The following is a 16597-nucleotide window of genomic DNA, read 5'->3' as shown; positions in this document are numbered from 1 at the left end:
TTCACTAAATCTCATTCTGATGAACGATATTCACCAATTCATCTACACAGGGCATTTTGTAGAGGCAGTCGTTTGTACCTACAGTGATAATTAGATGTACTCTCACATATATTTTAGATTTTCATCATGAAATTTTAAGTTTATTCTCCTAAAATGCTGAATAGAAACAGACTAATTGTGAAGTTGTGATATAATTAAGGTCGTTCAGCTGAAATCAAACATTCAACAAATCATAAATCAGTTGTCGTATTTCTCTAAATTCTAAAATTTCTGGTATCTGATTAAATTGTTGAATACTGCACAAGTACGACTTCAATGTGACAAAAAAATGTAATCACAGCAACTTATATGTGGTGTTTAAAAAAAACAGACAACAGGACTAAACCAACACCTCAAGTTTAATAATCATCATTTGTGACATCATGGTCATTCATTCATCAAATTTACCATCATCCCTTTCACGCCTGCACTTAAATATCTGTAACAAAACAAATCACATTAGTATTTACAGTATCAAAAACCGAAGAGTTCCTGATTTGATCTCAGATAACAAAAACAAAGAAAAGAAAAAATGAAATCTCATTGCAAAGTTTTCAGTGCAGGAAATAAATAAATATCACAACTTATTTTTCACGGATTGGTATCAAAACGCCACGATGACCTTCAGCTGGAACAAATGAGCAGTTTGAACGACGTGGGCCACAATAAAAGTCCCGTCCGTCCAGACAGGTGAGATTTTCTTATCTTGTGCTCACAAGATAAATGACCTAAATATGAAGTTAATCGCGTGTCTGTAGAAGAGCAGCAAGGATTTTATAATATGACATTCTAAAGTGAAAATAAACCTTGTAAGAGATTTTATTAAATTATCTTTACGCACAAGTTAATATCTTCTGAGGACAAGATAAAAAACATCACCTGTCGGGAATTTAGCGGCTCTGAAGAGTTGACTCTTACGTTAATGATGGAGTTAGTGTTGTGGAAATGGAAATGATAGTGTTTAAATCAAGACGTTTTTGAGGTTGTGTCGACTGAGGGAGAAAATGTTTCTGATATGAACGTTTCCCAATAACAAATAAAAACAAATAAATGATTAGTTATGTTTGTTGGCACATTATGAGCCAAAACTCTAATGCTACAAAGCTGTAATTTTGACGAGTGGTAAACACAAGGCCGCTGCAGAACCAGTTTCTTTAACTTGGTCCAGAAAACTAAAATCTGTTTCTTCTCTCCACAGATTCTGAAGCACTTTATTTATTTAAGACACATTCACTGTCGTCTTTGTCCGACGCGCTCACGGTAAACTAGAAAGAGAAAAATCTGGGTTTTAGTGATGAATCTCTGTGTGTGTGTGTGTGTGTGTGTGTGTGTGTGTGTGTGTGTGTGTGTGTGTGTGTGTGTGTGTGTGTGTGTGTGTGTGTGTGTGTGTGTGTGTGTGTGTGTGTGTGTGTGTGTGTGTGTGGTTCGATCACTGCCCCCGGTAGTGTTTCGGTTTATGTACCACGATGAGGTGAGTTTGACGATCTAGAGTTTGTTAATTAATGAGGAAACCTTGAGAGAGAAAAACAAACAGTGCAAACAATGTGAGAAACATGAAAGAGATGAAAGAGGCTTCCAGACAAAACCCTTCAAAATAAAAGATTTCTTCATCCTGTCCGCGTATGAGTTCCAGTGTGAACACAAAAAGAAAATGTGTGTGGGAGAGCTGTAAATTATCAGGAATGATCATGTCAGCAGTTTACCACATTTTTACAATTTTCTTCTTAAGTGTTGAAAGAGGAACAATACTTCAAAGTAAAAGCCTTGCAGAGGGACAGTGCATGGGAGTTGGTGCTTCAAAATAAAAGCTGTCCAGGACGGAGCTGCAGGATAAACACTACTTCAAAATAAAACTCTTCGGGAGTGGCTGCAACCAAAGAGGAGACTTCAAAATAAAAGCATTGTAGGATCCAGGTGGACTGAAGCTTTCACACAAGTGAAAGAGTAAAGAGGGTGGAGATGTTTCACCACATCCAACATCTGCATGAGTCCGTTGTATGATGTAGTTCTGTTGTTTGCATATGAATTTGTACCAGACACACGTTCTGCACGCAGGTCGATGTTCTGTCTGAGAACCAGTTCGGCTTTAGAAGTCTTTTCTTTGTGTTCGTCCGCTTTGAGGGAAAGTGAGACGTCGAGCAGTTTCTTCCTCTCAGGCCGAGGATGTGAGTGAGTGGGTGTTTCATTTGAGCACCAGCGTCGCCTCAGAGCCATCTTTCCTCTTCAGGTACAGCCCGTAGGTGAGGTGGTGCTCTCTCCTCAGGAAGGCATAGAAATAATCAGACACCAGCAGAATCTGAGGGGAAATAAATGATGGAACCAGACAGAGTCATTCACAGTGTTTAATAACAGGAGTGGTTCAAATAAATTATGGTATTAGCAAATCATAAAGAAGAACGAATTAAAGCAACACTATGTAACATGTGGTGATTAATTGTGTTCGGCTCCATGTATGAGCGATGAATTTGTTTTCGTGTAGAGACTTTAATCGATCAGTCATGAGTTTCAATTCTTATTCGATTTTGAAAAACGTGGGCGATCAGAGATATTGGAAACGTCCCAAGTCACCGAAACCATCAAACTCAGTTCAATCAAGCTGCTGGTTTAAGGTTAAAAAGTTTCATATTGTTGCCTGGTCTATAGACGACATCAGACAGGAGGTCGTACCTGGGCCACATTGAACAGGAGCGTTATGGCGTAGTAGAAGTTGGAGTTGGCGCTGCCGGCGTAGATCCAGAGGTGCCAGAGAACCGGGAACAACGCGGAACAGGCCAACAGGACGCAGGACACCAGGAAGATGTTCCTCAAGACTGAACAAGAGTAACAAGGAGAGAGAGTTTCTATTATTGTCTGGAGATTATATCTTTCACTGGTTCAATGAGCATTTGTTTGATTGATTTTAGTTTATAGAGGTAAACAAGAACATTAAAAAGGTAATAATGGACAAAATGGTAATTTAATGGAAAATACTAAATGTGATTCATATGATTTGGTCCAGAGTGAAATATTTTCACAAACGTTGGATGAATTTCCATTAAATCTGGTAAAAATTATCAATTTAATGGCTCAAATAATCTGTGTTGTTATACCAACAACTGCAGGTTATGATTTCAACATATTAATTTAAAGTTTCTGCACAGATACTTAAATTGACCTGAATCACCAGCTCCCTACGTACAGTAACTATATGTATTTCTTCTATGAGCATCTTTGGCACAAGAACCTCTTTCTGGATAAATTCAATTCTACCTGATCTCATTTTCACATTGTAGCTCGATGCAGCTTCGTCATTTAGGACAATTTAAGTGTTAACTGCCTCAATTAGGACCCAAACATTCACCTTTAGTTACCGTACATTTCAACACATTAGCCTCCACACAACTTCTACTGAATATTCAACATCTGCATTTAATAAACTCACATCTGTGCAGGTGACTCCAGACAGGGAGGAAGGCCATGTAGAGAGCGATGTCTCCCACTGTGGGGTAAGACTTAAAGATGGAGATCACAGCCAACTGCATGAATATCAGAAACACTGGATGCTCCCTGCAAAACACACACACACACACACACATTAGAGTGAAGTCGACGAAGGGACAGCAGCTCTGTATTAACTCTGAAGGACGGACAATGTTAAGGATAAGACAGAGGACGTACTTGAGTTTGATGGACAGCGGGATGGTGTAGAAGAAAATGTTGATCTGAAAGACGCAGAGGAAGAAGAGGCGGAAGTGTTCAAACATCTCGGCGAAGAAATACCAGAAGAGGCCGATATTGGGGGTCAGGTCTGGAACTGAGAGACTGGAGAGGGACGGAAAACAGACAGGGTGACACGAGGACAACAAAGAGACAACAATCACAGAACAGGGGACGTGTGGAGAAGTAAACAGGTCAGTAAGGTTTATCTTTGCAGAAACTGTATTTATCTCGAGCAGGAGTTGTTTGTCATTCATCATAATTTATTTTGTTACTGTTGTTTTCATCCTATGGAGCATTATGGTTCCTTAAAGGGAATACGCCTTGGTGGAGGTATGCGTTCTCTGTTGTACCAGCAATCACATCTCAGGGGCAGCAAGTGGGAATGGTTATTTCAGCCTTTGTGAGGCTGCTCTTCACAGTATATCTGCAGCTGCATGCGAGTCCTCATGCACAACACGAACACAACAGGGAACCTCTAAAACAGCTGCACCTTTAGAGGTCAAAACCTCCCACAGGGAACCTTCCACCTTCTGTTAAACACTCACATGAAGCCGTAGACGGAGGGCAGGTAATCCCAGGAGCCGAGCAGGAAGAAGGAGAGGCCGACGATGACGAACAGGCTGCCCAGGTACATGAAGGCGTACTGTGCGATAAACCACCAGAAGCCGGCCCGTCGAAAGTTCACAGGGATGTACTGTCGCTGGAGAAACACAGACGTGGGAATGTGAGTTTAAATTTAACACAAATCTAGGAAACTACAATCAGATTCAGTTCCAGTCACACACAACATACCTGCATCAAATACAGCAGAGCCGGAGCGCACAGAGTCAGAGGATAGATGGACTGATACGTAGCCAGGGACAGAAATATGGCACTAAGCAAAACATTTCCTGCAACACAGAATTACACAAATTAATACAAATAAAATAATAATTTTTTGTTTTTTCTGTTTTCTGGTATTTTAAAAGTTGCTGTAGAGGAGAATCTGCAAGATGCCCGAGGACAACATTTATTTTTAGACACTAAAAGCAGCTCAAAGATTTATAATCAGTGAAGCAGCAAAAAACTGAGGGTGACATTCAGACAGAATAATCCCGACGTGGTTTAAATCCGACTGTACCTTTTATCGTAGAGAGGATGAAGAGGGCGATGACGGCGTTGTTCAGGCCGCAGGTTGACATGGCGACGCAGGAGAGGATGGTGAATGGGTTCAACAGATAACTGTGAAGAACAGGACAAGTAAAACTTCACGTTTTAGGTTGGAAGATTAGTCACCAGTTATTTTTTGTGACATACGTACACAACAGTAAACGTATAAGGGTTAGTGAAAACTAAACTTGGAACATGGTACTTACAACATGGCTACTTTCAGGGGGATGTAGTACATTTCCTTGGGGCTCCTGATGAGCTCCAGACAGTCGAGGGGGTAGCGGTCGGCGTCCAAAGCAGATTTCTGTTTTCTGAACTGAAACAGCATCAACAACACGTCAAATATCTGAGGACATGGACAGAGACACACACAGCAACCAAAGCTACAATCCACCCGCTGCTCATCTGCCACTGGGTGACAGACAGGATACACACTACACACCTAAATGTGTCCTCAATATTAGTTATTTTTATATAAATAATATAGTTAAATATAATTATTATTATAGTAGAGCTGCGCACATTCACACCAACACTCAGTTTAGAGTCTCCAATCAACCTAACCTCAGTCTGGGTGTCTTTGGACTGTGGGCGGAAACTGGAGAACCCTGGAAAACCCCACGCAAACACGGGGAGAACATGCAAATTCGGGATTTGAACCAAGAACCTTCTAGTTTTAAAGTGAAAGGGGTAACAACTCTATCTGCGTAAAATATATAATTCACCGGACATAGTTTGGTCACTTTTATGTGGAAAAAAAGCTATGTGATTAAAATAAAATTCACCTAAAAGACATTCAAGTACGTACACGAGAGGAAATATAGAAAAAAGCAAATAATATTGACTCGATTAAATATTATAATTAGTATTACATTATTTGATTTGCCCATTTTTCTATTTTCTTACCACTTGTTTGTTGTAGTCCTTCACTGCCAAGTAAAGTGCCACAGCAGTGATCACATCTGCTAACTGAAGAGACACAACCACAAAGAGTCAGCAACAGTCTCTGAAATACGACAATATAAAAAAAACACAAATATTCTTCAATACAAATCACTGGAATAAGAAATCTGGCATCAACGAAGGCAGCGTCACAAAGTCGCTGAGCTTTCATCATATTTATCAGAGAAGATATGAAAGATTTGCATCTCGTTCTAAAATCTCATTCATATTCCAGCCAAACAAAGAAATGTTTACTTGTATTCATACCGGATCGTGTGGGAAATATCCACGCTTCAACGTGACTTCTACTCTGGCTCAGAAAAACACGAAACTGATGTTTCTTGTCGTCCCACTCACCATAAATGTTATCTCAGCATAGTCCACCAGGAAGTGGAAGAGGTAAATGATGAGAGGAGTCTGAAGGGAAGAGAAAAGGATTCATAGAACATGTTCATGTAGACGTCAGCGTGTTGGTGGTGGAACTGTGTGGAAACATGCAAACGAATGCAGGCTCAGGTCAAATTAAGATCTTTGGACACTTAATATTTAAGTTTTGTCGATTTCGCTACATTTGAATAAAGCAACAAAACAGAAAAGCAATACAAATCATTCACTTAGAACATTCACTGTATGTGTTTTTAAAAAGTTTATGCTTTATGGTCGCATAACAATAAAATTGCAATGAAAACTTCTGCAGTATTGTTATTACATAAACTCTACTTCAGACCATGTTGGATTTCCTTGTTAGAGATGATAAACTATGTTGTTTTTGCATCTTTGCGACAAGGAACTGCTCATTAATTGACTTTTTCCTTTATTATTTAAGAAGATTACTAGTCACGGTGTAAATCGCCCTGTGGTCATACATGTCGTGCACGCTTGTGAGAACCTCTCACCTCATGGAAAACATCTCCAGAGTACGGTGAGACGCCCAAATCCAGCAGAGCCAAACCTTCAACCACTGCAAACAAACAGACACACAAACAAAATGTCACACAAAGACAAAGTCACATTTTTCAGCTCTGGTCATCACATCACATCTCTGTACACAAGCAGCTACAGCCTCGTTGTCATGATGCAACTTCCTGCTGCTGCAGCTGCCTAATGAACAATTCATGATGGGCCGTGGTGTTTCACTGCAGCTGACACACTACAGTAGCATGTGTGTGTCTGTGTGCGTGTGTAGAGAGAGTCAATCCCTTTACACAAAAAACATCAATGTTCCTCCAACACACACACACACACACACACACACACACACACACACACACACACACACACACACACACACACACACACACACACACACACACACACACACACACACACACACACACACACACTGCAGCTGAACCGGTTTGTGGTCCACTGTCACCGGGTGAGGAGGAAGCGGCCGCTGCGGGGACTCAGCGGCCGCCCCGGGCCCGGGAAGCGGCCGCAGCCCCGCTTACCTCTCTTCCAGGCGGTCAGCGGCGACACCACCTCCACCCTCCCCGAGATGAGCTCCGTCAGCCCGGCCCTGAAGAGGGCAGCGCGGAGGGTAACAGCCACGAGCAGCAGCAGCGTCAAAGGAGCCGCCATCTTGACAGGGAAGCGCTCTCCGCCCCGCGAGAGGCACGACGGGAAATGTAGTCTGTTATTGCGCCGGAGAAACAGAACCGAAGAAGAGTCTCTGACGGAAATAAAGACAAATACAAAATTACAATCATTAATAAGAGTCATTTAATTGATTATTAATGTTATTATTATTAATTGTCTCTGTAGGATTTATCAATATTTAACAATCAGAGAATGGTATTTAATGTGTGTGTGTGTGTGTGTGTGTGTGTGTGTGTGTGTGTGTGTGTGTGTGTGTGTGTGTGTGTGTGTGTGTGTGTGTGTGTGTGTGTGTGTGTGTGTAGAGAGAGCGGAACAACAAAACCTCAGCATGTTTTCCCCTCCGGACGTTTTATGTGTCGGAGCAAAACACAACGTACAAAATGCTGTAAAGTTAGATTTATCAAACACGGACGTTTTCCTTTTATTAAAGCCAAATTCATTTCAGTACAAATTATTTTTCTGTTCTCAGAAAATAGATTTTGAGCAGATCCAACTTAATTGGTTTCTTTAGACGTTGCACCAGTGTGAAACCAAAGAGCCTAAAACAAAAATATTAAAAAAAAACAACTGAAGCCAGTATGTGGAGGAAATATAATGAAATGTGTTGATACATTTTTGTTGTGTCAGGTAAATTATTTTGTGTGCTTTTATGAATTGTTCAAAATGAATTAACTTAGGAACTAATAGAGGTTTGTGAGGGGCTGTGTTTTAATTTCAAATTGTATTGAATTATCTGCTTTGTTAATGAATGTCTTGTGAAAAAGGGGCAGATTATATAAGGTTATTCTTATTTCTGCTCCTTTTCATGCAATTAAATGGTTTTGTTTGGTCAATGAATGAAATAAACTTATACATAAACAAATTATCGCTCTTATTTATTATCTAATGCTACTTGACCTCTGGCAGTTATATTGATGCAAAGTACAGTTATTAACTCAATTAAAAATCTGATAAAATGATGTTTTTGTTTTATTTTATTTTCCTCACGGAGCTTCGTTGGTGTTGTTGCTGAGCTTTTACACTGACACGCTGAGGCAGGAAAAGCTCACCGCTGCTAATGGACACTTTCGTTTTCGTTTTTCCAGAAACGGAAGAGAGTGTTGTTCGGGGGGAGGGACAGCGAGTCGTGGCAGCGGCAGCTCGTAGAGGCACTTCCGGTGGCAACAGAAACTGCCACTGATTTGTACTATCTAATGATCTGATCCAAACTATCTAATAAACTTCCATAAACCGGAATGTATCTCATTGAATACATCACAAACAGCTTTAGTTGCTCTCATACAGTGGCAACAGAAACAGTCTGGGATCAAAGGCAGCTGCCTCCAAACAGTCTGGGATCAAAGGCAGCTGCCTCCACATATCAGTGGCAGTTTCTGTTGACACCGGAAGTGCCTCTAAACGCTACCGCTGACATTACTGAGCTAGCCCTTACTGTGTTTGGAGCACAGGTTCGGAGGGAACATGGCGGGTCTGGAGGTGTTGTTCACCTGTGTCTCCGGCGGCATCAGCTGCCCTCAGGACGCGGCGGTGTGCTTCGTCCACTGGGAGATGATAAAGAGCGGACTCCGGTGCGTCGGCTCCGGAGACGTGGTGAGAACTCAGCTGTTAGCTTCATGTCGCACCAGGCTCCAGTCAGAATACAACCGATTTACGCCGCGGTGAATATCGGTTAACGTGTGTATATTTATTTTTGTCACGTGACATTTGTCTGTTCATGATCCATGATTCGGTTTCAACAACTTTAGCTTCAACCGCTCGTCGTACGATGGAGCTCATATAAAGTGTATAAGAAGTTGATCTGATTCTTCATCTAACTACCTGCTTGTTTGTGAAATATTCATACGCCGAATAGAAAACTAGTTATCCATCATTCGTGCTGATGAATTTGATCCGTTTTGAATTTGATGATGACTCATTTTCCTGAAGTCAGAATTTAAATTCTAACTTTTTCCAAGGGAATCCTGAGCTCGCTAACGTGTCTTCTGCGCAGGTTGGATTAGCTTTAGCTTTGATGTGTAAACTGTTCATATCTAATGGACTGTGACAGTTTGACACGTGTTGTATCTTTGATTTAACAGGTTGTTTAATACTGAATCAACTTTATTCAATTATACGCATAGTTATAATAACTGTAAAACCTGTCATGTCATCTGCAGCTAGCTAACCCACTCCTCCCTCTCTTTATATATTCTTTGTCTCTCTCTCTTTATATTCTCTCGGTGTCTCTCCCTCTCTTTACAGCCCCTCAGCACTGATAAGAAATCCGAGCTTCTTCCTGCCGACTGGAGCAGCAACAAGGAGCTGTACAGTCTGAGATATAAAGCCAGCGACAGTGACAGCGACACACAACTGCTGCTCAAAGCCATCACTGTTGACTCCAGCTTGATCTTCAACCTGATGGTGAGCTCACACAGCTCACACCAACAACAACACAACTCACACAGCTCACACCAACAACAACACAACTCACACAGCTCACACCAACAACAACACAACTCACACAGCTCACACACCAACAACAACACAACTCACACAGCTCACACCAACAACAACACAACTCACACAGCTCACACCAACAACAACACAACTCACACCAACAACAACACAACTCACACAACTCACACCAACAACAACACAACTCACACAACTCGCTCACACCAACAACAATACAGCTCACACAGCTCACAGCAACAACACAACTCACACAACACACACAGCTCACACCAGCAACAACACAACTCACACAGCTCACAGCAACAACAACACAGCTCACACCAACAACACAGCTCACACCAACAACAACACAACTCACACAGCTCACACCAACAACACACAACTCACACAGCTCACACCAACAACAGCAATAACACAACTAGCACAACTCACACAGCTCACACCAACAACAATACAGCTCACACAGCTCACACCAAGATGAGATTTTACAGGAGGTGGAGGCTGGTTTTCTTGTTGGATAAGCAGGTGTTCAATAACAATGTCTACTTGCATCAAATATTATTCTGAAAAAGACAATATTCCCACTAAAGCTGTTTATACGGCTACAAATATTAATAATAATATATTCCATGATTATTGTAAAATGCCCCCATGATGCTCTGTATGTCTCTTGGCCTTTGCGACTTTAAATCAGTTAATATCCAAATGTCACCGTGTTTAAAAAGCCGTGTGAGAGTTAAAGTACAACTTAGATGATCAACTCTGCGTCAGAGATTTGAGAAAAACTCCTCGAGCTCTTGGTTTAGCAGCAGAGCTCAGTTTGTCCACATCTCCTGCTGACACACTCGTAACACTGTTGAATGTTATGGGTGTTTTGAGTTTCAGTTCATACTCTTAGATGAATCCAATTGAAATTCCCACTATCCCTGTATAAACCAGCATTTTCTGAATAGTTGACCTCACATGTGTACGTGACTGCAGCTCAGCGAGAACTTGCTCTGACCACCAGAGGTCAGCAAAGACAATGTTTTCAGCTCTGAAGCGGCTCTGCCTTGTTTTCACCTCTTCAGTTTGATATTGTCCTGATTTGTCAGATTTCAGTTGATATGTTTAAACTCTGATAATAAAAGATGAATGTATTGATCTTTTGCGTTTGTGTGTTAACATGTTCGGATGTGTGTGTGCCTGCAGAACTCCAGCACGCAGCAGGTGTCCGACCTCACGGTGAACGTCAGCGATCACGTGGATGCTGACCAGCTGCACACGTTTGACAGGTTGGTCTGTGATTCTTTGTTTTCACCTCATGGATACGAGAGAGTGTCACTCAGAGGTCACGGTGACGTCATGAGCCTGGGGAAAAAGTTATGTCGAGTGAAACTGCACTGGTGGGTGGAGGCGTAAAAACCACAGTGTGGTCATTTTAGTTTTCTTTTATCAAGATCCATGAATTATGAATCGTCTCTTAATGTTAAAGAAAGTGCTTAAAAATTCCTGGATCCGCACCAAAATTGAATGAGTTCTTTCTTAGCCCATGACCCAAACTATGACTTTATCAATTTGTACAGTAGTTTTTGCATAATCCTGCTGACAAACAAACATAAACCCACAGACTGGGGTGAAAACATAACCTCCTTGGTGGAGGTAACTACCAGAAAGTTGTTAAGATTCATTTCATTATTTATATTTTATTAATTTTAAGTTTCTCTTTTCCACAGTGTCTACAAAGACACAGACAGTCTGTCAGAGAAGGTGAAGACTCAGCTGCTGCCCCCTCAGGACAGACCGATGGGACAGAGGACAGAGAGGAAGAGCCGGAGGGAGGAAGAGGAGGACAGAAGAAGAAGAGAGAGCGAGCCCCTCCACATGCCCAGCAGGCATCCTCGCCAGGGAACACAGCCGCACTGGTAGGTAGTGACACACACTGCTCATCTTCATCTGGCTCTTTCTTTGTAATGAACCAAAATATTTTCACACTCACAGTGTTTCTCATACATTGTTTTATTCACGTCGGCTCAACACAAAGACGTGTACGTAGAGCGGTCCACCTGTGACAGGGTGTCAACAACAGGGCGTCAGACTCCATCAGCGTCTGTGAGCTGCCGGCGCCACTCTAAAGACACACACACACACACACACACACACACACACACACACACACACACACACACACACACACACACACACACACACACACTCACTCACTCCTCCGGACATGCTAAGTTTGTTCCTCTAGAAGTCTAGACAGGAAGTTGACTGCAGCAGAGAGTAAATGAGGGCAGAGTGTGAGTGGGGACAACTTTCAGACCCCCAACCAGTCATCTAGGGACGGTGGGTCCAACTGAGGACAAAAGCTGTGTCCCCAATTGAAGCTGATTTTTGGGTCAGGGCTAGGTTAAAGTGAGGGTCCGTCTCCAGGAAGGTAACCCATGACAACGCATTGATGTGTGAGTGAATGTGTCTGTGGTCTCTTGATTGGAGACAAGAGCTGTGTCTCCATTGAGGGAAACTTCCCAGAGAACGACTGGACGTGTTGATGAGGTTTCTAACACGTGACGGACGTGAAACTGGAAGAACACAAACATCTCAGGATGAAGAAGAGGAGCCGTACACGTAGAAGACGAAGACGTCAACTTGGAAACACGAGGAGGTTCCACAGCAGAGTTTATACGTCATGTCCGGCCTCCTGCTGCTCTACAGGCTCCGCCCCTCGCCTGGATGTTCACACATGTTCCTGTTTGAACGAGTCGGACCCGACAACCTGCTGTTCACACTAACTCCGGATAATGTTCAGACATTATCAGGAGTTCATGTTGGAAAACAACTAAACTTAACATTGACTGAAATGTCACAAGAACAGAAAGAGAGATTATGTCTGTTCCTCCTCCTCCTCCTCCTCCTCCTCCTCCTACTCCTCACTTAGCCATGGCCCGATCAGATGAGATGTGAGGTGATGTCAGCACTTTATCGACCTCGCTGCTGTCGCCTCCTCATCCCCAGAGAGACGCAGAGTGAGGAGGGAGGAAGGGAGGGAGATAAGAATGAGATCAGAGCAGTGACAGATGGGGAGAGAGTCAGCCAAAAGAGAGAGAGAGAGAGAATAAGAAAAACGGATAAAGAGACAGAAGGAGGGGGAGTGAACTCGCGATACACGGAGACAGAGGAGTGATGAATGAGTAATCAAAACCTGAGTCAGGGCCGCAGAGAACAGAAAGTTTGAAAAACAGCCGGAGGAGACGGAGGATGGAAAGACAAAGAAGAGAGGAGGAGAGATGGAGGGAGAGACGACAGGAACGATCTGCAACACGTGAAGTTTTAATGTATCAGAGAAAACTACCACACGCACAAAAGATCTCAGTCTACATTTCTATACGTTCACCAGACGGAAGTTTGTCTCTGTGCTTCACTGTGAATAATTAGAAATGTCCTCACATTTAGGAGCTTGAATTATTAATAAGTTGTGATTTTCCTTGATAAATAAATGAATTGAATAATTAACCATCAAAATTACATTATATCTATTTACGTGTGTGTCTTTGTGTGTTTCAGGCCTGACCCCATGGCTCCTCCCTTTGCTGTTGGAGGAGCAGATCTGGATCCTTTTGGGTGAGCTCCTCTCTCTCCTTCACAATAAAACCCACAGATCATTGTTTGCATGGGAGATTATTTACACGTCCATGAATCTTGATTTTAAAGCATCAGTCTAGTTTGGTTCTAATCTGAGATAAAGTGGTCACAGTGACAGACAGCAGGGGATTACTGGCGTCCGTCCAGTCGCCCTCCTTCACACAGATATGAAGCTTTGACACAAATCCACAAGCTGCAGAGTCTGTTCAGTCTCGCAGACAAAGAAACAGTGATGAAAACATAACGTCCTCCCCCCGTCCCCCAGGTCTCGTGGCGGTGGCGGGATGATAGTCGACCCGTTGAGGTCGGGGTATCCTCGCTCTGGTTTTGACCCGTCCAGCGGGATACCAGACATTCTGCCTCCCGGAGCCGTTCCCCCAGGAGCTCGCTTCGACCCGTTTGGACCAGTCGGACAACGCAGAGCAGGGTGAGACACACACACACACACACACACACACACACACACACACACACACACACACACACACACACACACACACACACACACACACACACACACACACACGCACACACACACACACACACTCTCCTCCCTCTGTTCGTTCACTTAAAACATAAACTGATGTTTTCTTGCATCTGACGTGATGAGATGAGCGAGAGAGAGAGAGACGATGTATCACTCTGTTGAAAATACAAAAACTCTCAGACAGACATCAGCTGCAGAGACACAAACAGGACAATGAGTCTTTTTTTTTTGTCCTCCCATTAATTCACAATTAGTATTAACAATGAGTGACAGCTGATTTGAGCAGCCGCACACGACCTTCGTCGTTTTAGCCGCTCGGCACAGAGATAATGGATTTTTAACAGGAGCTGTGCAGCAGCATCGTGTTTTTATATAAGACCAGAGACAACAGATGGGAATTATACATCACACTTAAATAATAATTCACGATTCTTGTTTTACATAAACCAAATAATTACACATTTTATTCGTAGGGAACATATTTGACCATCTCTACTCTTATCTATGTCCTTCAGGTTGTTGTGATGAACTTTGTTGTCAACAATAAAATTTGATCAACAACAGTGTGTTTGGAAAAGACTCAGACTCCTCAGTGCAGCTAATGAGTGTTAGTTGTATTGTTCCGCTGAAATGAAGATGTATGGATTTTATTTGTGTTCAACGTTTTGAAGTTGACAAATGAAAATATGTCTTTCATTATTTTGTTTTCAGGCCGGACCCGGACCACTTGCCTCCTCCTGGTTATGACGACATGTTCATGTAGCAGCAGTTTCCTGCTCTTCTTCTCTCGTGCTCGTCTTCATCTCCTCCGGGGTTTGAAAAGAAAACCTTTTCCTTTTTGTTTTCTGATGTGTTCATTTCATAGAACTAATGTGTTTATAACTTGTGTGGAAGAACGCTGAAGATCCGTGTTCTTGATGTGTGAAATATACAATAAATAAATGATTTGCTGGAGACTGTCGTTAAGAAAACTGCATTTTGACTAAAACCTGATCATAATAATAATAAACGATCATAATCGTTTTTTTGTCTTGACGTCTGAACATTTAGTTTTTTAGGAGACATATTTTGAAACAGAGAAAAAAAGGACAACCTGTTAAAAGATCATTTTAAATATCAGAGTGTGAAGGAAGTGATTCCTCACACACTCAGTCCTTCAGAGTAAAACCTCCTCAGTGTCTAACGTTAGATTCTCATCACAATAAACCACATCTCATATTTGTAATTTATTCATGAGGACGTTTTCTTGAGCTTGTGTTTTGCAAACTTGTTACTTACTAAGTTTTTCAGTTGGGATTGTTGTTCATTTACAAACAAGGATGATGAGAGATCTCGTGTCAAAATGCCCAAATAAAAATCTCAGACTTTATGTTCTGGTCTCTTCTTTTTCTTTGACTTCTTATTCTTATTCTTATTCTTCGTCTTCGTCTCTATTTATGAATCGATGTTGTTCTTTCATGTCTTTTAGTCTCCATCTTTCTTTCCTTCCTTTCCTGCCTCTCTCCTTCATGAATCATTTTAATTTGAACCCTTTCACTTTATCACCTCTGAGGTAGATGTTATTCCTCCTCCTCCTCTTCTCTGTCCTGATCTCTCCATTTCTTCTGTCCTTTAACTCTCGACCTCTTTAATTCTTTCCTATTCTGTTGTTTCTCTCACTGTGACTTTCCTCTTTAACACTTTGTCATTTATTTATCGGCCTCAAACAAACCATTTCTTTTTATTTACGCTGCAGCTCCTCTCATCACTTTCAGCTCAGCTCATTTTTATTTCCCTGCAGGTCGCAGACAAACAACCACCACCTCCACAGGTCTCTTTGCTTTTCCCATTGCATGCTGGGAGGTAAACAGATCTCGTGGCAGACACCACAGGGCGTCCTCGCTCTGGTCACAGCGGTGCTGCTCATCACGTCGGTTGATGGGCTGATGTGGTTTTTCACTTTCAGCCGATCTATTTAAACCTGATGAATAAAATGTTCATCTGCCGCTTCCCTCGCTCTTCATGTTCATTTCTCTTTAAAACTCTATGAATGAAAAACAAGTAAGTGCTCATACATTTACTACAATACTTCATATGACGCAGAGATACTTTGATCTTACATGTTTTATACTACCCAACTTTAATTGTATTTATTTGACAGCTTTAATAACCCTTACTTTTGTACTTAAGTCCGTGTCCACCGGCTACATTCTATTTATTTTTTGACTTTTGCTATATTATATATATTACAGAATATTATTGTATAGTTTGTGCTGCTGTTGAACTGTTTTACATTATATATATATATATATATATATATATATATGGTGTGGACAAATTAATCAAAACACCTATTTCATGAATTAACAAAAATGTTATGTTTTAACTGAAATAATTTGAATCCAAGTGTAAGGATTCTTTATTTTCTACTTCTACTTTCCTTTTGTACCTTTTGGAACAATCTCCTCGAGGAGCTCCGTTTGGCTCCTTGTCCTCTTTTAAATCTTAAATCAATAAATACAAATTCTACGTGGAACTGGAGTCTATGAGAGAAACGACCAGAGAGAACGACAGATTACAAACAACAGCAAAACAGATTTGTTTTTATTGTTCACGTTAACAAAA

The 16597-nt window shown here is 41.6% G+C and overlaps 2 protein-coding genes across 2 annotated transcripts; one reads left to right on the top strand and one right to left on the bottom strand.

Moving 5' to 3' along the window:
* Positions 1 to 380: 380 nt before the first annotated feature.
* Positions 381 to 7450, bottom strand: pigu (phosphatidylinositol glycan anchor biosynthesis, class U). The gene is made up of 12 exons (XM_035152931.2): positions 7281 to 7450; positions 6726 to 6790; positions 6187 to 6246; positions 5794 to 5856; positions 5094 to 5203; positions 4859 to 4959; positions 4531 to 4628; positions 4284 to 4438; positions 3697 to 3840; positions 3461 to 3585; positions 2707 to 2849; positions 381 to 2335 (listed from the first exon to the last, which is right to left on the bottom strand). Exons 1-12 carry the CDS (start codon positions 7408 to 7410, stop codon positions 2222 to 2224), a joined length of 1308 nt encoding a protein of 435 aa, XP_035008822.1. The 5' UTR covers positions 7411 to 7450; the 3' UTR covers positions 381 to 2221.
* Positions 7451 to 8749: 1299 nt separating this feature from the next.
* On the top strand, positions 8750 to 15362 carry psmf1 (proteasome inhibitor subunit 1). The gene is made up of 7 exons (XM_035152972.2): positions 8750 to 9018; positions 9670 to 9828; positions 11074 to 11156; positions 11598 to 11786; positions 13429 to 13485; positions 13772 to 13933; positions 14705 to 15362. Exons 1-7 carry the CDS (start codon positions 8890 to 8892, stop codon positions 14754 to 14756), a joined length of 831 nt encoding a protein of 276 aa, XP_035008863.2. The 5' UTR covers positions 8750 to 8889; the 3' UTR covers positions 14757 to 15362.
* Positions 15363 to 16597: the final 1235 nt, after the last annotated feature.

The sequence above is a fragment of the Hippoglossus stenolepis genome, chromosome 3 (genome assembly GCF_022539355.2).
Source record: "Hippoglossus stenolepis isolate QCI-W04-F060 chromosome 3, HSTE1.2, whole genome shotgun sequence".
In the NCBI taxonomy this organism is placed as follows: domain Eukaryota; kingdom Metazoa; phylum Chordata; class Actinopteri; order Pleuronectiformes; family Pleuronectidae; genus Hippoglossus; species Hippoglossus stenolepis.
This window is presented reverse-complemented; position numbering and strand designations above follow the sequence as displayed.

Coding starts and splice junctions, on each gene's coding strand:
- pigu (XM_035152931.2), bottom strand. CDS start 7,410: ATGGCGGCTCCTTTGACGCTGCTGCTGCTCGTGGCTGTTACCCTCCGC. Junction 5,857..6,186: donor ATGCTGAGATAACATTTATG/GTGAGTGGGACG, acceptor GTGTCTCTTCAG/TTAGCAGATGTGATCACTGC. Junction 3,841..4,283: donor CCCTCCGTCTACGGCTTCAT/GTGAGTGTTTAA, acceptor GTCCCTCTCCAG/TCTCTCAGTTCCAGACCTGA.
- psmf1 (XM_035152972.2), top strand. CDS start 8,890: ATGGCGGGTCTGGAGGTGTTGTTCACCTGTGTCTCCGGCGGCATCAGC. Junction 9,019..9,669: donor GCGTCGGCTCCGGAGACGTG/GTGAGAACTCAG, acceptor CTCTCTTTACAG/CCCCTCAGCACTGATAAGAA. Junction 13,486..13,771: donor GCAGATCTGGATCCTTTTGG/GTGAGCTCCTCT, acceptor CCCGTCCCCCAG/GTCTCGTGGCGGTGGCGGGA.